The following is a 20,191-nucleotide window of genomic DNA, read 5'->3' as shown; positions in this document are numbered from 1 at the left end:
TGCCATGTGGTACAATCCAGTAGTACTGGTGTTGCCATGTGGTACACTGAAAAATTACAATAGAAGGTTAGTCACCAAAGTTTTCGAGCCTGTCACTTCGTTTGTGGCCATAGCGTTGACAACCATCAACGAAGCAACTCGTTGTATCGCATTGAAATAATTTGTATCATTACTCCACTCGTTTGAGCAGGGACGAATGACCGTTTACGGTTAAAGTCCCGTTAAAACATAGACAAGTCCACTCGTTTGCCGGTTTTTGCATGAAGCCGGTCGAAATTTCGAAAAGGAATCAGCACTGTTAGAAATTACGTTTGACTTGGGAGCCCAACTGAAACGTAGCCCACTTAAAGTTAGCCCAACAAGCTAAATCCGACTGTACCTGTGTCTGAGACGAAACTGGTGAAAACAGCTTCTGTTTTCTACTGTTTTTGGTTTTTGACGTACGACTACTTCTGTGTTTTCTATATGCGGGTGGCCCGAATGGCAGTTTAATATTTCAAATAAAAGCTTTTTATAGAAATAATATAGCAGTTGGACTAATAATTCAAACGGCATCTCCTCACTAACAAATGAACGGACAGGTAGATATTAAATATTTACACTCCTAAATTTTTCGTTTTAAAAATACTTACACACTAACTTTAGATTACTGGAGTCAGTAAAATATTACTGGGTTTTTGAATAATTTGCATTACCGAACTGTCCGTTAAGTCAATCTGTCAAAAATAACTGTTCATTCATTAATTGGTTCGAGTTGCGTATTTTGGAATTTTGTTTTGTTTATTTCGCTGCAAATTAACTGACAAGACAGTTATTTGGTTCATTATTGTACCGTGTTACCCAGTTATGTTAAAAAAGTGAATGTGCAGTCATAAAAGCACGAATCCTGGTGCCGTTTATAATATGCCAATTAATATGACGACTTAATCCTTTGACGTACCCCGGAACAGCGCATCGCGCATCGACAGTGAAAGCAAACAATGCAAACATCTATTTTGTTAATCAAAATTTGTTGGAGATCAATTGCGGCGGGAATAAAATTGACAGGTTAGAGTTTTACAATTCGTGGTCGGTAAAACAAGGTGGCTAATTTGCTGACCAGTCGGTAAAAATATAAAGACTACTTTGTGCACAGTAATTATTTTTACTGACTTTTCGTGAAATCACGAAAATTTTGAAATTAACGACTTTCTCGGTAAATAAATAATCTGTGTACAGTATTTTGCATCAAACGAAACCGAAGTTCAGTTTGTGTTTTACAGAACGTCGGTTATTCACCTGATGCAAAATTTGACTTTTTCGCTCCACAGTGCTTAAATGGTTTCAAATCGGGTCCTGATTAGCCTCCCAAAGTTACAACTCATTTGGTTAGAAACAGACTTCACACAAGCCATTTGAAGGTTACATGTAAATTACTATGGGAAATCTTAACTTTTTGTTCATTGCCTTCTAGTGTTTTTCCATATTGAGCTGCAAAACAGTTCGATAGCCATTCTTATAGAAAATTTTCTCACCTACAACTTTGCTGAAAATCGTTTCTATGTAAAACGAGACAGGAAAAAGTTATTAATTATTTAATAGATTGGTAAACTTATGACAAGATCAAGCAGCTGCTCTATAGGCAACACTGTATTTTGCAGTGTGACATAGTAGGGTAGAGCGCTACTTCGTCGTAATCGCCCATTTCCGTTCTATCCATCAGAAAAGATCAATAATATCAATGATTTCACCGTGCACAAATCAATAATAGGTTTGTTCCGAAGTGTCAGTTCATTAGCTACAACATAAATCCTATTAGAGCGCATTGTATGAATATTTACGATCATTGTTCTCAAAACAAAAGAAGCGCTCCTAGCGAATCCCCTTTTACTACGTTTATCCGTAGGACGAAGAAAATCTAATGGCGTTTCAATGCGTTAGGATGGAATTGAAATTCGTAGAACGAATTTAGAATTAAGAAGCAGTGTTAGATTTTTAACAATATCTCAATAATTTGTGAGTATTTATCAACTCAAACGGTACATATGGAAAAGTGAATAAATTTAAAATGCATCTTTGACAGAAATATTTCATTTTTTGATTAAACCCGTTCAAAAAAGAGATGTAAAGCGTGGGTTGTGCTTAGTAGGACGGAAATTAGATCAAAACCCCTAGACATGATTTTTGTGTCCTATTCAACGCCCCAATGTTGCCTGCTGAGCAGTTGATTGAGCATGATCATAAGACATCAGCGCATTGAACCATTGATAACTTTCGATCCTTGCATTTAATCAAAAAGTGGTCTCCAGCAAGTTGTAGTTGGGAAAATTTCCTACAAGTACAGTTGAAAGCTTTTGAAGCAGACCGATATGGTGAATTATTAGATAGACATGAACAAAAATCTTGGTTTTATCATAGTAATTCCCATACAAACTTCAAATGGTTTGTGCCATCTCAGTTTCTCACCAAATGGGTTCAAATTTTGAGAGGTTAGTCAGGATCCGATTTGGAATCGTTTAAGTATTTTGGAGCGAAAATTTCATTGGTTCATGCAAAATTGTGGTCTCTAGGGATAAAAATGCAAAAAAGTTGGTTTTCCCATACTAATTTCTATACAAATTTTAAACGCAATGCGGAAAGCTGAGTTACAACCATGTAACCGTCGTAGAACGTCCTCTTCCAGGACTCCTGGAAACACAGTGGCTTATGCGCCACTCTCGATAACGAGAGACCACTGGTCGTGTTTTTCTAAGGTTGCCCGGCTTAGCTATTGTTGCAGGAAAGCAAATCTCTAGGGTTTTCCGAACGGTTTCGAGGTGAATTCAAACGCAATGAAAATGAACTAAAAATGATTGCAACCGAAAACGAACGCAAAGCGGAACGTAACGCAGAAGTCACCCGGTGGACTGATTTACCACAGGAATCTTGAACGTAAATGAACGTAAAAAGGTAGTCTATGTTGAATTCATTTTATGTATATTGTCCTTCTTTTCTTAATTCTTCTGTGTGTGAGTGTATGTGTTGTATTGAGTGTTCATGGCCATGAATAAAACATACCTGCGCAGGGTTTTGCTGATGTGCTGGCAGCTGACAGTGCGGCAAGCGGAGGGTGCACGTATGCTGTGCGATGACTTAACGGTGTAGCGACGTAGCAGGGATGTAGCGTCGACGGTGGATGCTCACGAGAACAACGGCCGAACTAAAGGTGCGGGGGAGGTTGTCGGTGGGTGTTGGTACTCTACCAGATCATCCGTTCGAAGTAGCCAACGTGCTCCTAGTGGCCTTCACGTACTCTGATTCCGTTACGCAACCACTATGGAACGGAATGGAACCACCCCGTCAGGAATCGCAAGGCAGGCCAACGGAAAAACCTTTCGCCCCGTTTGACTGCCAGAAACTGGCGGGCCACAGAGCAGTCGCACCGGAAATATACCACGTGTACAAAGCCAGGTAAATGGCCAAGGGATTGCGTACGGGTTTCTAGCCCGTCATAAAAATGTCCGATGGACGCTCGCTTTTGTAGTAAACGCACAATGCACAAGGGCAGAGTATTCGCCCTTGTGATTTTAACACGCCAAAAAACATTAATTAGAATAAAACCGAAGATAAATACCACTAAGCTTACTTCTGCTCTCTAGCCGACAATTCTTTCAAGTGAACGAGAAATTTATTTTAAAGAGCTCTCGACCCCTCAAATTCTTCGAATCATCATGTTTGACGCATACCACGATTCATTGAATTATGTTGGACAAGTTAACTTATTGGCCATCTATTGATTCAACCATGAGCTAAAAAAGGCCTATTGCATTGGAAACGGCAATTATATTCAAATTTTAAAACTGCTATAACATAATAGTATGCGATGGATTGGATTTTTAGAATCGAAAAGGGGTGTTTGATGTTCTTGAATTGGAAAAAGTTCTAAACAAAAGAGATGCTCGAAATAATAGAAAAATATAATACAACCTAACGGAGAACGTTACAACCAATCGTCCCCAAATTTTGCAATCTAAAAAGAGTTATTCTCGATTGGTGAGGTAAAGTTTGCGTTTTTCCATATAACGATGACCCACTCTAGTAGATATGCAATTAATATTAATATAATTAATATATGAATTAACATAGTCCCAGTCGTAAATTCCCAGTGTTAAAACTTCCCATAAATTCCCACTAGGACCAATTGTTTCGAGCTGAAATTGCGAGGGCGTACAGTTGATGAACAGCACCTGCTCGGCTAAGCAGAAGTCCTCCAACTTTAGAGCCCCCGCGAATCGTTATGCCTCGCAATCTAGGATCCGAAACACTCACTAATGTTGCTCATCGAGCATTGTTACGATATCCGTCAATCTGGGGGCTTACATTGTGTGCTGCAATATATCAATATATAGCTACATCCCCAAAACTCCACCAGAACATGCCAACCATCTCCCACACACACTCTAACTGGTGTTCAATAAAAAATGAGATTTTTTTCAGTGATATAGCTAGTAAAAAAAATTTCAACGAATTCAGTATTTTAATAAAAAATAATGTTTATTCTTCAAAAAAACGTCAATGAATATTGGTCAGTCGTACGACGCAACTTAGTCGCGATGCTCTCACAAAAGCGCTGGACGGCACTGAAATCATTCTCATTTATTATTGAACACCCGTATCTATAATCACATATCAGTTTCATATGAAAATGTAGGCATAGAGAAATGGCCGTCGAAGTTACGAAGTGCTATTTCCATGTAAATATTTGAAAAATCATACTTAATATATTGATAATTGGTTGAAGATAAATTCAGTTGCAATAAAGCTTGCATTTTTTGTTAATTCTTCGAAAAATATGGCAATTCAAAATGCAGAACATTAACTTGAACTATGGACGATTGAATTTCAGGATGGGACTCATATGCGATTATTTCTTAGTTTAGTTTAGTAGTTTTATCACGTTAGGTATATGAAAGTAGATGCCAATTGATAATATATAGCGTTGCTATCTCAAAATTGACGAAAAAATTTACATGAGACTGATATGCGATTATGTGATTATAGGCGATCATTAATTTGATAAGAACAAAATAAAATATATGAAGATTAAACATGAAGATGCTTAAGGCCCAAACGCAATGTGGGCGGAAGCGGAACGGAAACGGAAAGTTTGACAGTTGTCACAAATGACATCAAGAAGCCTAACCGACGTCGATTTGGTTCTAACTAGTTTTCAATCGTACAAGTAGGCTTACTCAGATCGGGCTTTTCCGCTGCCGCTGCCGTTCCGCTTCCGCTGTCATTGCGCTTGGGCCTTTACTCCTGTTCCGTGCTCGAAAAGCGAGGATCTGAGATAAGATTGGAACTAGGGATAATATGAACACCCTACGGATTTTGACAAGTTTGATTTTTTTTATCTAGATCGTTTATTTGGAAGGCTCAATCGCGTTAGCATTACGTAGCCGATAATTCATTATTCTTTGTTTGTAGCAAAATTCACTTAATGCCATCCCGAGCAAGTAAAATTACAACCTGATATCATCTTGAAAACAAGTCTTGTTATTCCATATATCATCTTGTTTTCAGTTGTTATCACATTACAAATCTAGTTATCAACCTCGACTAATTTTGTTATCATGAAAGAATACGAAATGATGCAAGGTAAGTTCAAAACTTCAAATATTATCCGCATGGTAAGAATAAAAAAACACTGCCAATCATATTTTGGTTATCAGTGTAAGGCTTTAATACCAAATTGATAAATTAATTTGAAATTTGTTTAAAAAAATTGTAAGGATCACATAATTTGTTATCAAGATGTTTTCAATGATTACTAAATCAGCATTTTTTGTGATATCCAAAGAATATTCTTTTGTTATATTTTTTGTTACGTTGGCTGTTTATTCAACCACAATAATAACATGTTCAGTTATCAAATCTGGATAACCGGGTATCATAGCTTGTTGTCATTTTGGTATAATCCTTTGCTCGGGATCCCGAGCAAAGTAGAATAACAACCCGATATCATCTATATAACAAGTCTTGATTTCCCAGATATCATTTTGTTTTCACTTCTTATCGCATAACTTATTTAGTTATCACCCTTGATCAATTTTGTTATCATGGTATTATGAAAAATTCAATATTTATTTATTAACGATGCAATGTTAGTTCAAAACTTCAAATATTATTCGCATTGAAACAATAAAAAATAGTGCTTTTAATCCCTAATCATATTTCAGTTATCAGCGTAAGGCTTTGATATCAAAATCTCGGACATGATTTGAAATTTATGGAATAAATTTGTATGGCTTACAGAATTTGTTATCAAGATATTATCAATGATAACAAAATTAGTTATTTTTGTGATATCCAACGAGCAATTTTTTGTTATCATTTTTGTTATGTTGGCTGTTAATTCAACCATAATGATAACATATTCAGTTATCAAAAAGTGATAACCGGGTAATAGAACTTTTTATCAATTTGATATTTTACTTTGCTCGGGTACCCGAGCAAAGTAAAATCCCGAGCAAAGTAAAAAAACAACCTGATATCATCCTGAAACCAAGTTTTGTTGTTCCAGATATCATTTTGTTTTCAGTTGTTATCACATAACTAATTTAGTTATCAACCTCGACTAATTTTGTTATCAGTTTTTATCGTGAAAGAAAATGAAATGATGCAAGATAAGTTCAAAACTTCCAAAATCATCTGGATGGTAAGAAATAAAAACACTGCCAATCATATTTAATTTATCAGCATAAGGCTGTTATACCAAATCGATAAAATAATTTGGAATTTGTTGAAAAAATTCGCATGGATCACAGGATTTGTTATCAAGATGTTTTCAATGATAACTAAATCAGTTATTATTGTGATATCTAAGGAGTATTCTTTTGTTATAATATTTGTTATGTTGGCTGTATATTCAACCACAATGATAACATGTTCGGTTATCAAATCTTGTTATCAATCTAGTATAATCCTTTACTCGGGTAGGCAGAATACTCGCGGCTTACCCGAGGTTAAAGGGGTACATTGTCGAAAGATAGGATAAGGGGAGGAGCTTGGGGGTAGGGTTTTGTTGTCTCATCAGAGAGATGTCGCCAGTATGAACGGTAATGCCGTTCTAGTTTTGTATGGAGTTCGACCGGCTATGGTGAAGTGGGAACTCTATTTAAGTTTTGGGATGTTCGTAGAACTTAAACATTATTTAATTTTAGGGAACCTCATTATTGTTCGGGGATCTTCATATGATTTCACTTTATTGAAGTCTCGTGAGTTTGGATAGTTAAGGGAATTACGAACAAATTCAAGAAATTCCATACGTGGAAATTCGCGGAAAATCAACGAAAAGAAACGTAGAAGTGCAGCAAACTTTGTAGAATATTTGGGAATTTCGTAGTATTTTGAGAAACTGCATAAAACTTCATATAAGTGCAAGGAACTTCTAAGATCTTCAGGGACCGTTGCTTTAGTTAAGGAAACTTCGTTGCAGTTTGTCAGACATCTTAAGAGCTCAAAAGCTTTCGATTGGTGTCCGGCCATTTAGCCGAATTCCGTTTGGCCGAATGAGTCGTTTAGCCGGATGCCGTTTGGCCGAATACTTTGAGAGATTTACAATGTTTGAAAACTATTAGATTCCTAAATGGCAGCCCTAATAACGATCCATAGCTAAAATTCTACACAAAACTATCCCCCCCCCCCCCACTTATGCGACACTCAACAATCCAACGACTTAAAAATCAGAACCCCGTTAATCCGGAAAAATCCGGATTGAAAAATATTAACACGCATTTGAATACAATATGCTGTAAGTTTTCAGATTTATGCTGTAAGCATGCTATCAGTTTGTTTTGATTTTAAGTATGGGCAGTCGGATTAACTAACCCAAACCAGATAATCTGACCATGCTTATGTCGAATGATACTGTATAATAAAGACAAATGAAAAAAAAGTATCGATGAAATATTCAATAAACTGTGTACCCCTCAAATTTTTTAATATGCTCGTGGTTTTTTTTAGTTAGAGGAGCGCAGCGAAAGGAAAGCGTCTTCTACAAGCTTTTAGAAGTTTCTGTTAGAAGCTTATTTTATAAGCTTGTTTCTCAAATTACTTCTAACAGAAACTTTTTTTGAAAGCTTCTTTTAGTAGCTTCTTTTAGAAGTTTCTAGAAGATGCTTGCCCGTCGCTACGCTCCGTTAACGCAAACAAAAACACGAGCAGAACGGTAAATCTGAAGACTACACACTGGAACATTTACTCAATTCTCTGGGTACTAAAGACATTTTCCCATTCCTGAATGTTTCAAACTCTTGCTTCACGTAAACGCAGCTTGTCATAAAATTAAGACAAATCAGAATTTGAAAAATCCGGAGAACTTTGAGATTAGGGCGTAATAGCTTTTGTAAACAAACACGGCAATCGCCGATTTCTCGCAAATTAAAGCTTAATCTAAAAAAATAACAGCACAAACAAGTAGAGAAATGATTCCTCTATCATTTTGTATGTTTTGTTTGCGAGATTGATATTCAATTAACGAGAAATCGGCGATAGACGTGTTTGGTTACAAAAACAATTACGCCCAAATCTCAAAGTTCTCCGGGAATATTAGATTTTTCCCTCTTTCAAACATGAGCAGTTTTTGGAGTTTTAATGTTCTTATCAGTCTTGTAAGCGGTCACGGTAGTCGACACATTTTCTGTGATAATTGACTGCCTTTGCCTTCGACACTTGCAAAACAAGCTATCATAGTACAGTACCAAACTAAAATGTCATATAACAGGCTCTGTCATACGACACGGTCGCCGAAGACCTTCACGTATGTATGTATTTTAGTTTTTCTCATATTAAGAGCTGCTGATGTTGTACTTGTGTGAATTCTGAAAATAGCAAGTAATGATGTCCTAGTAATAATATTTCTGATCAGAAATGGTTTGATTTACACCAAATTAAGGAATTTCAACGAAATTACACATGTCATATGATAGCTATTTTGATAATTTTCTTTTAGCTCGAATGTTATTCTACCGCTCGTGTTACGTGAGAGGGACGACGGTAGGGCATGAGTGTTCGAATACAAACAGACTGTCGCGCACTACAACGAAGCGAGTGTAGTAAAAAACGTCAACTGTTTCAACCCCTGGTTCTTATTATTTTTTTGCACAGTAAACGCAGCTTGTCTAAACTTTCATTTAAAAAAGGTTTTTACAATTTTAAGGGATTTTTCCTTCTTTCAAACATGAGCAGTTAGCAGTTTTTTTGAGTTATGATATTCTAGTTATTTTTCGCACAGTAAACGCAGCTTGTCCTAAAATTACAAGCATGTTAACAAGTAAAGTCGCATAAATCTTTGTTTAACAACCGTCAATAAATCATCGAATCAAATTAATCAGTATTCGACCAAAAGATGTGGTGGATGGGTTTTGGGCGTGGACGGGCATATGGGTGATAATATTAAGCTTACGTTGGGATAACGTTGAAAAATTGAGAAATGTATCGCTTCAGTTGATGAACCATTATGACGGCCCACATTACCGTGCAGCACCGTGTGTCTGCAGGGTCCATCAGTTAAAACTGTATTTTTGAGCTTTTTCTCTATATATTCTTAGGTGTTTTTTAGCAGATTATCATGTTGGTGTACGCTTATTCAACAAGTAAATGGTACACGGGAAAAAAAGAGTTCCCATATTCGTGAACCACAGCCGTGAACCAGAGTTCACGGTGCATATTTGAGAAAATTTTGTTCTGGATAGTTGGCCGTGATTTTTAGTTCACGGTCCGTTCCCGTTTTCGGGAACGGATTTTTTTCCGAGTATTAACATTGAGTTGTCCATAGTTGGGCGTTGTTGAACTTGTGGTACTTGCACAACATTTCATGTGAGTAGCAAAGTAACCATATAATACAAAATAACTTCAAATGTAGGTTCAGAGTGAGTCAATGTCACTGATATATGGTATTAAGATGAAACTATTACTTTAAGAAACTAATCCTGGTTGTATCTCTTTTTCGTTTGCATGTTACACTGTTTGATATTACTAACCGCACCAAGCCTTCATTCCGGGCGGTAAGCGAACCTGAAGAAGAAGAAGATGACCATGAGCCCCTTCTCGGAACGAGTGTATTGTTGATGGACCTGGTCTACGATTCAAGGTTCAATTCTGTGATGATGAGTATCACATAAAAGGTAAAATAGGTAGCATCATCTTTATCGAAATGTAAGTATTATTGACAATAATCTTAACTAGATGATATGCAAATTTATACGATAGGTATCTGGATCAACGTTATTTAAGCATGCGCATTCAATCTCGACGACATCTAATTCTGCATTTCAAAACATTTGCCTCTCCTTTCTCTTATCCTTCACCTATGCATCTACGCTTCTATGTTAAGGATCAATTTAACCCTTATTTAATATTCGGCTGATTTTAATAGACTCGTATAAGTCATTAACTAACAGCCATCTCATCTTTATGTATTTGATTGCTGCATGAAAGGTGTACAATTGGTCATGAACATTACACTGGTGACCAGGCTCAATTCTCAACTCTTCTTTTTATTCTGTACGTAAACGACATTTCCTTCATTCTCAAAAAAATAAAATTGCTAATCTATGCCGACGACATGAAGCTCTTTTTGGAAATAAAAAATGATGAAGACATCAATATATTCCAGAGTGAAATACACATATTCTACACATGGTGTAAAAAAAGCCTATTAGAACTGAATGTAAAAAAATGCAACTTAATATCATTTAGCAGAAAAAGAACACCATCAAACATTTCAATTGCATTAGGAAATCAGAATGTAGAAAAATGTGAAAGAGTCAGGGATTTAGGGATTATCTTAGACTCCAAACTAACTTTCATAGACCATTACAATACAATTATTCACAGGGCAAATAACATGCTAGGCTTTATCAAGCGCTTTTGCTATAACTTTCAGGACCCATACACAATTAAAACACTATATATTGCCTATGTGAGGTCAATACTGGAATATTGCAGCATTGTATGGTCTCCATTTTCAATCACGCACGAAGAAAGATTAGAATCAGTACAAAAGCAATTTCTATTATATGCCCTTCGTAAATTAGGTTGGACATCATTTCCTCTTCCATCATATGAAGCACGCTGCATGCTTATAAACATACAAACATTAAAAGAGCGTCGTGAATACGCAATGGTTTCGTTTGTAAACGATATCGTTTCGCAGCGCATTAACTCAGCAGAACTTTTATCAAAATTAAATTTTTATGTACCTACTCGACAACTCAGAAATCGAAATTTATTTGCCGTAACCCATCATCGCACAAATTATGCAAAATTTGGGCCATTAAATCGCATGATGGCGTCTTACAATCAATACTGCGAAACCATTGACTTTTCAATGTCTCGGCATAAACTAAAACAATATTTTAACTCCATACGGAATCATAACTCGTAGGAAGTAAAAATATAATAGCTGACAATATATTTTTTAATATTCTTAAGAAAAACAAATTTGTATATGTATTTGTACTAGTCTACATCGGTTGATGAAATAAATAAATAAATAAATTCCCCCTCCAGCATGGCACAACAACAATAACAATAACAATAAACTATCTTGAAATAATACACACGGAATCCAGTGTTCAAGCTGCCAACATAGGTTAGTCCTTCTGCTATATTTTCAAAAATAGAAGCAAAATTTATTCAAATGGGTCAAGTCTTGAAAACAAATCTGTCACGCAGCTCCAGCTCCCAATAATAATAAAATAATAATAAGTGCAAAGTAATAAATAATTTAGTGCATCGTAATGTTTTGCACAATTCTTGGGCCCATTAATTAACCAGCAAAGATCAATTAATAAATTTGAACTAGTAATAAATAAAAATTCTCTGAATATTTATAGTAAGAATGTTCGTTTCACCCAGATTTTGACAGTACATTTGGTTCAAAAAATTCTATCTGCTGATCTCTTCCTCTGAGTATTTCTAGTCTTTATAAACGTTTTATATGCTAAAAATTGGAGCAAACAGGATTGCTTCCAATCACTTCGCAATACAATATGTTTTTAGAATTATGGAATTATTGGATACTATAATGATATTTTGTAATTACAAGAAAAGGTTGAAAAGTATACGTTTGACACATAAAACTTGTCAATTTCACTTGCAGAGTGTCTAAATTTTATAAAAAATTTATGATCTACCCATTTGAACTACATTTTCCAGCAACACTGACTGCTTACATAATAGCTTACCTTCCCTACTAACATAATTCCTAAATTCACGAGACATTTATGAGAGGTCGTAGAGTTCTCTGCATATCACTTAAGTAAATGTTGAACTAAAACATACCTTTCCTATCCCTACCAGTTGTAAGGACGTGGCCAGGACAATCCTTAACTGTTGGCGCGGGATATGAATATGTATCTGGGAGATAGTAATAATTTCCTACTTACTATCTGTCCAGTAATCTGTCCAGTAATCTGTCCAGAAATCTGTCCAGTAATCTGTCCAGTAAACAGTAATTTTGAATTCGTACCACCTACGATATAGTGCAACTTGTTCGATGCTAATGCTAACTCCGTGATCTAAGAAGTAGTTAGTCCGAGTAATCGAAAAACAAAATGCTTAATAATTTTTATTTTTAATCAAACATTAGAATCTGGACATTCAAAATCCAGTAGGTATCTTAAAAACTTAAAGAAATTCAAATTATAATCTGATTTTTCATGATTCTTCTATAATTGAGATTCAAGATTTTTCGAAGTTTTAAAATCATAATTTTGTTGTTATTATTATCTCAAAGAATTTTCCTATCGAAAAATGATGTAAATCTCAGAATCTAAATAAGTTTCCCAAGATCTTTAATTACTATTTTATTTTGAAGTCCAGGAGATTCAAAGCTGGTCCATGAGCTTGAAACTTTTGATTATTTGATATTTTTCTATACTGAAAATAAAATTGATCGAATATATTTCAGAAATATAGTACGATAATTGAATTTCTTGATTTTTTTTTTCAAATATTCTTGCAGTTTTATCTTAGTCTTAAAATTATGATAACTGATACTTACAATCTGCATCAAAGATATCTATTTTTTGGTTACATAATCTTGAGAACATATGGGATTGGGATCTCACAACTATTTTTAATTAACTTTCAGAATTTTAAGAATTGTTCATTGACATATATTTTGAATTTATATTTCTTTGACCTAAGTGTATTTATTCTATTTGAAAGCAAGACATTTATAAACAAATAATGAATAGTCCTGAAATTTAATGTTGGTACCTATGTCTGAGATTTCTTTGATGATTAAATATTGTTGATCTAAAGAAATCTAGTTACAAAATTCATGGAATTATCTAACCCTGAGAACTATCTAACATGAGAATTTTCTTAATTGTGAGATCCTTAAATCCTTATGAGATACGGAAAATATGAAATTTCATTACAAAAAGCTGGAACAAACGATTGCTTGTTAGAAATCAGTATGCTTGCTTTTAAGACCCCCCTAAGCGTTGTTATGAAATAAATACAATACATTTTAATGTTTCAACATGAAAATAATAGTAAGCTTTGCCATAAAGGGTTGTATTATTGGACGAAGTAGAAATGTATCCTACATAAAAAATAACAAATAGTTTTGACGCCTTTTGATTGAATGGTAATTCTAGATTTTCTAATTAACTGTAGTTTAACAAAATAAAAAATGCCACAGGTCCTCCCCCTGGGCCCCCTCCCCAATGATGATTACCCATTGCAAACTATTATGCAAATCGAAGAAGGTCAAGTATAATTTTGTGTTTTGCTATTTTGCCTGGAACGGCTCTAAGTGAGTATTTTGTTATAATGTATTTTAATAAATTTTTTAACTTATATTATTCGTAATCTTGATTTTCAGAAAGTGCAACTTCGAACATGTCCAAACCTCTCAGAACCTTGTTTTTGTGTGTAGTGTCTAAAGAAATTTTTGTTGAAAACAAATATTTAGGAATTAGCTTCGAACAGATTTTCCTTAAATTATCTGTATAATAATAATAAGTTTTCCTGGAAAGGTGATTACTAGCCTTAATAGTGAGTACTATAGTGAGCAATAAATATAAGTAAACAATACAAAGCACACTGAATAACCCGTGAATTACCAACTAATAGACATATATGAGGCACCAGTCGCAAACAAACCCTGGCATATGCTCTCAATTAATTTCCAGATGATCATTGCTGATTGAATTTCAATCCGAGATCAATATACGTCAAGTGAAACTGAAACAACTTTTTTTATACAATCAATTAGTGCAACATGAGTATCGAGTTTTGTGGCACTCTTCCGATCCTGCTTCCCGCCGTAACTACACTGTTACAATTCCTCGCTTCGAGTTGATCTCACAGTGCGTCGGCACTTTATAGTTTCATAATCCAATTAAGTCTCTGACGATGCTTCCATTCATGCTTGCTGGAATCGTATAGGAGCAGCAGGCTATTGAATCCGATATATCTGGAGTGATTTGAGATTTGGGCGTAATTGCATTTGTAAACAAACACGTCAATCACCGATTTCTCGCAAATAAAAGCTCAATCTCGAAAAGTAACAACACTATGAGGTAGAGGAATGATTCCTCTATCATTTGGTATAGTTTGTTTGTGAGATTGAGCTTTTATTCAAGAGAAATCAGTAATTGACGCGTTTGTTTACAAAAGCAATTACGCCCAAATCTCAAATCACTCCGGATATGTGCGTTTACAACTGAGAGGGCAAAGGGGGAAAACACGCAAAACTGCATCACCATGGTAGCGATTGAAAGCGAAACCGATGATAATTTATTAATCGAAGCATGAGTTATCATTTGTTTCTCTTTCTGATCGCCCCTTGAATTAAATGTGTGGCATCGATCCGAGCAAATTGTCACTGGCTGGAACAGCATTTCTAGGTTTATAGGTCTTAAATCAAAATGTTCATTTTTTGTTGGGTCGTTGGGTGTTCTTGCTCGATCCATCGTGAATGCGTGGATCAGTTTAGGCGAAATTCAACGCTTTATAAGTCGAAAGCGGTGAAGTGCCTTTACATGTTTGATATGTAAAACATTTAGTAAAATCGGGTTACAAATAGATTGAAATGTAAATCTTGTGCTTCTTCTTCGCCGGAAGAAACAATGGTGAAAGCAAAGCGAACCATGTTAGCACATTAAAATCGGTAGCTTTGCGTGTTTCCGGATATGTAGATGCATAGAGAGAATGCACTGAGAAAATTTAACATGTAAAATCAATCCGTGTGCTTACTCAAAGTTCCATCCATGAGGTTTATCTTGTTAACCAAAACTCGGTTCGCAACAGTGAAAAGTGTAATATGTTCCCATATCAGAATCTTCTTCATACCATTCACCAACCGGAATTTGTTCTGTAGATATATACCACAGCACCGCTCCGCCGCTGTTTGCATACTGTTACTTACCTTGCAGATTCCGTCTACGCAAATTCCCCTGCCACTGTTATTTCGCCGGAAATACTCGGTCGGTTTGCTACAAGGTGTACCATCGATAACCGTCTTGTTCAGTGTAGCGAAGTAGCGCATACCAATCGGTTTACAGTTCAGCTCACATTCGGCATCATCTGCAAAGGATACAACAAACAGTTCATGTGTAATTCGGTATTGGATGAGCGGAAAATCAACCAGCGGAAAGGTTTTTCGTTGTCCCTTTTGTAATTTATTATTCAAGTCAAATTCAAGTGTCGGTTTTGTTGTGTTTTTCAGTGGTAGATTTAAATACAACTTTAATTTCTTATGATGAATATTTTCAATATAAAATTTTGTGTTAGGTTACCCTCCAACTTAATGCCATGCAGCATTATTTAATATGATTAAACTCAACATTCCACAGTGCTCAGATCAATGTGAATAGCCTTCCAAATTTTGCGCTAACTAATCCACATGACGTGTTTGATATGAATTCATATTATTAAAATTTCGAATCAGTCTTTTGTTACTTCATGCGTGAAGTTGACGATTACAAACTATCAACTTCCAAATTCAAAATAAATTACATTTCATTTTAACCTAGGTGCTCCAGCTACTACAGTAAATCACCAGCCTTAATTGTTATGATATATATCTAAGTGTTTTTACAATGTTCCTGCCTTGCCAATTCAGTATATTAAACCTGCATGTCAGTATAACAATTGACATCTTAAAACTAAAACTAAATCTTATCTAAGTATAAAGGAAATTAATCGTTGCAATTGGCTGAAATTATTAATAAACGAACCTGAAGGATTGAAAAGGAATTTTCCAAGTCGAATGCCAAGCAGTTTTACCTCGGATAAGGTCCAAACAAGGATCGAAGAGAAATAAGAGTCTAACAAGATAGAGATTTTACAGGTTGAGCACTGAAAATTGCCGTTTTAAATTTTTTGTAGCTTTAGGCAGCAGTAATACTTCCTTCAGAAAAAAATAGATATACACGACAAAAGAGCATAATGTAGACTGATTTCTGAACTACTAAAACATACAAGTTTGTTGCAAATTAGACTTAAATATAATGTGTAGAAAAACATAACGTTGCTCGATAAAACTGTAATCAGCACCGACTGACTGAGTCTAGACTTTTCCGGTGATTTCAGAACTTCTCTAAAGTGATTTGAACTGCCCTAAAGATCTCTGATCTTCAATAAAAATTCACTAGACATCCTTGAATTTTTTATATTTTTTTAAGTTCCCGCTTATTTCCGCAACCCAACTGACATTAATTGAAATGCCTTGAAATTTTTTTCATCTATCCTGAAGCTCCCACAGTTTATCTTAAGTTATCGATATTTCTTATATCGGTTGGAACTTAAATTAAAAACTCGAAACTTACCTGGACTTGCCTAAAGATTTCGTTCATCCATGAAGTTCCCTAAATTTTCATAGAATTCGTGGAGCTTCTCTTAACTTCCAACAATATTCTTGATTTTCAAGAAACTTCTCTGAATAACTCGCAATTTAAAAAATAAATAAAACATTTCTCAAATTCTTGGGATACTTCACAATTTCTCGATACCTCTTAATAAATTCTGCAATTAATTAACGGAACTGTTTTGACATTTTCTTATCTTCCTTGAAATACTTGGAACATCTCTGAAAATAATTAAACTGCAGAATTTTTTGAAAACTTTGACGTAAATTTAACTGCTTTGAGATTCTCTGATTATCCCCGATGTTCTCGCAAAACTACCCTGAAGTTCTCACAATTTTCCTGAAGTGTTTGGTACAGCCCTGAAGCAAATGGAACTGTCATGAAAATCATTAAAGTCCCCTAAGAATCTCTGGACTTCAGCTCCAAAATATGTCTGAAGATTTCTTCGCTTTTCAGGAGTTCTATAAACCTCCCTGATATCCTCGGAACTTCTCAAATGGTCCTACCTTAAATTAATAAAAGCTAACCTTAACTGAACTTTAAATTTCCCCGAAAGTTGGGACTTTCCTGAAGTTACTGGGACTGAGCTTCCTAGAGATTTCTAGACCTAGCTTTAATGAGGTTCTTCATTGGAAATTCTGCGTTCATTTTTTGAGAACTACCCTGAATTTCTCTAATCGTTTCTGAAGTTGTTACTGATGATGATGCTGGATTTGCCCTGAAGCTAATAAAACTGCCGTAAAGATTTATAAACTTCCCCACCTTTTCTGCACATCCATGAATTTCTCGCAACTTCTGGGAAGATTATTATTTCAATTTTTGATAATCTTTAATTTTTGAAACTCGGCGGCACTGGTGGTGTAGTAAAAAGCGTGATTGCCTATCATCCCAAAGGGCGTGCGTTCAATCCCAGTCGGTGCCACCGGGATTTTCTGAGCCATAAAATCACTGATCACGCCTTCCTTCGGAAAGGAAGTAAAGCCGTTGATCCGAGGAATATGTGTTGATGTATCGATAGGTAGGGTCCAAGTGTGGGAGCTGGGCTCCTTGGCGTTGGTAGCGTTGGTACTCAGTATGGGCATAAAGATCAACGGAAAACAAATTAAGGATTTTATTTTGTTTTAAACTTCTGGAAGATTCTTGCAATTTTCCTGACTTTCATGAAACTGCCCTGCTGGGTTCTCAGAACTTTCCGAAGCTACGTAATTTCCCTCAAGATATTTTGACACAACTGAAGTGTTGAAACTTCTAGTATTCTTCTAAGTATTAAAGTATTAGAAATTTCTGTAAAGTTCCTGTATTTTTTCAGAAGTAAATGGAACTACCCTAAAGCTATTTGATCTTCACTAAATTTCTAAAAGTTTTCCCATAGAAAAGCCCTGAAGCTATCGGAACTTTTGTTTCAATTAGTTTATTTGTTAGGCTCAAATGTCCACAAGGACTCCACAAAGCCGAGAGCCATTTCATAATTTAATAATTGCATTACAATAACTATCGAAAGTTACGCTAAATGATCTCAGAACTTCTTAGCAACATTCGTGAAGCTCTCGGAAGTACGGTAAAGTTTTTGGAATTTCTTTTAAATTTTTGAAAGTTTCATGAAATTCTCAGAATTTCTTGAAGGTCCCGCATTTTTTTTATATTAAGGTACTTTCATAAAGTTTTCCATTGTTTGTATGATTTTATGATTTATATGAAATTTTCTAAACTTTGTTCTTGAATCATCTGAAAAGTTCTTGAATATCTCATTATTTTCCTGTAGTTTTTGAAGATAAAAATATTTTGTTAACTGGAGCAGGTTTACGAATATAAAATTACATGTTTAACGATCAGTAGTTCAATTTATTGAAACACACGTTCATGTAAATTTTAAGTGTTGTTCGTTGAAAATTAAATTAAATTCAACTGAACTTTTCACTGCGATGTCAAAACGCAGATTCATGTAAAATTCAAGCAAATGCATGGATTATTAAACACTCTCACGTAAAATTAAAATTGTATTGCTGTATGGTTCAACTAATGTAAATTTACGAAATTTTTGCTATGCATCAAAAAGTTCTCAGTACCTTTCCGAAACTGTTTGACCTTCCTTAAGTTTTTTTTTTTTTAATTGTTAAAGTTAAGTTAAATTTGCATTTTTACCCTTCTTACAAAGAAGGGTATAGATATCACTTGAAAAACCGACTATCGATCCGAGGCCCGGAGGGCCGAGTGTCATATACCATTCGACTCAGCTCGACGAGATCGGAACATGTCTGTGTGTGTGTGTGTACGTGTGTATGTGTATATGTGTGTGTGTATGTAACGAAATGAATGCGCTCACGTTTCTCAGCAACCGCTCAACCGATTTGGACAAACTCGGCGCCAAATGATAGGTCTTGGGATCCCATTGAACGCTATTGAACGGTTTTGGAATCGGTGAACCAGTTCCGGAGATATGGCCGGAATAAGATCCGGTGAATATGGGCCTTCACGCTGGATTTAACGGAAAACGTATCAAAACCATCATGCGACACATCAAATTACTACAGAATTCAAAAATAAGATCAATGCAAGTCGTGTTAAGTGTTCCAGACCACATTGGACACACTTGGACATGCTTCGGGTACCCCGGGGAAGTTGCTTGAATATGAATTGAATTAAAACCCATTAAATCACATTAAAATACGATGATAAGGTGATTGGTAGCCTCACCAAATAGACTACACCCGGATATATTCCGGGTACCCCCAGGCAGTGGCGTAGCGTCACTGGATGACACGGGGGTGGGGGGCTTGGTCACTGATAATGGCAATAAAATAAATAAACTTGAATAAGTAAGAAGGGTCTGATCACACCATAGGTGGATAAATTCGGGTTTTTTTTAAGTTGTTGGAACTGAAGTTCATAGAACTGCCCTGAAGTTCTCGGAAATCACCCCTAAAGCTCTTATAGAAAGAAATTCACAAAGTTTAGAATTTTTCTGTAGCTTTCGGAACATTTCTGAAGTTTTCGAAATATCTCTGTAACGTATGCATTAAAAAAGAAGACATTTTCAGGCATCTAGCGATAAATTCTACTATGGTATTTCATGCGGTCATATGTTTAATGTTTACCACCAAAGTGATGCGTATTGCTTTTCTGTAGTTGTGGCCGAAAAAGTTGGGAAACTTCACCCGAACACTTGTTCATTTCATCCAACTCTAAATTTCTACCCTCCCTATTTTTCTCAACTGCGTCCAATTGAAAATTTCTGCTCAAATCCCAACACAAAAATCTACTCCAATTACTTTATTACAAAAAACGTGGTCGAACAGACATAGAAAATAAAATCGACCACTATGGCTAGGGTCCCAGCTAGCTAT

At 35.5% G+C, this 20,191-nt stretch overlaps 1 protein-coding gene across 1 annotated transcript in view; it reads right to left on the bottom strand.

Moving 5' to 3' along the window:
- Positions 1-3,036: 3,036 nt before the first annotated feature.
- LOC135703800 (uncharacterized) overlaps positions 3,037-20,191 on the bottom strand; it is a gene marked incomplete at its 3' end in the record, with an annotated part of 203,932 nt that continues 186,777 nt past the window's right edge. The window contains exons 6-7 of the mRNA XM_065225123.1: positions 15,407-15,564; positions 3,037-3,178 (exon numbers count right to left, since the gene is read on the bottom strand). Coding sequence (XP_065081195.1) covers positions 3,037-3,178; positions 15,407-15,564 — 300 coding nt within the window. The remainder of the gene's footprint in view (positions 3,179-15,406; positions 15,565-20,191) is intronic.

The sequence above is a fragment of the Ochlerotatus camptorhynchus genome, unplaced genomic scaffold (genome assembly GCF_037179485.1).
Source record: "Ochlerotatus camptorhynchus isolate MF236.1 unplaced genomic scaffold, CSIRO-AGI_Acam_v1.1 ptg000222l, whole genome shotgun sequence".
NCBI lineage: Eukaryota > Metazoa > Arthropoda > Insecta > Diptera > Culicidae > Ochlerotatus > Ochlerotatus camptorhynchus.
This window is presented reverse-complemented; position numbering and strand designations above follow the sequence as displayed.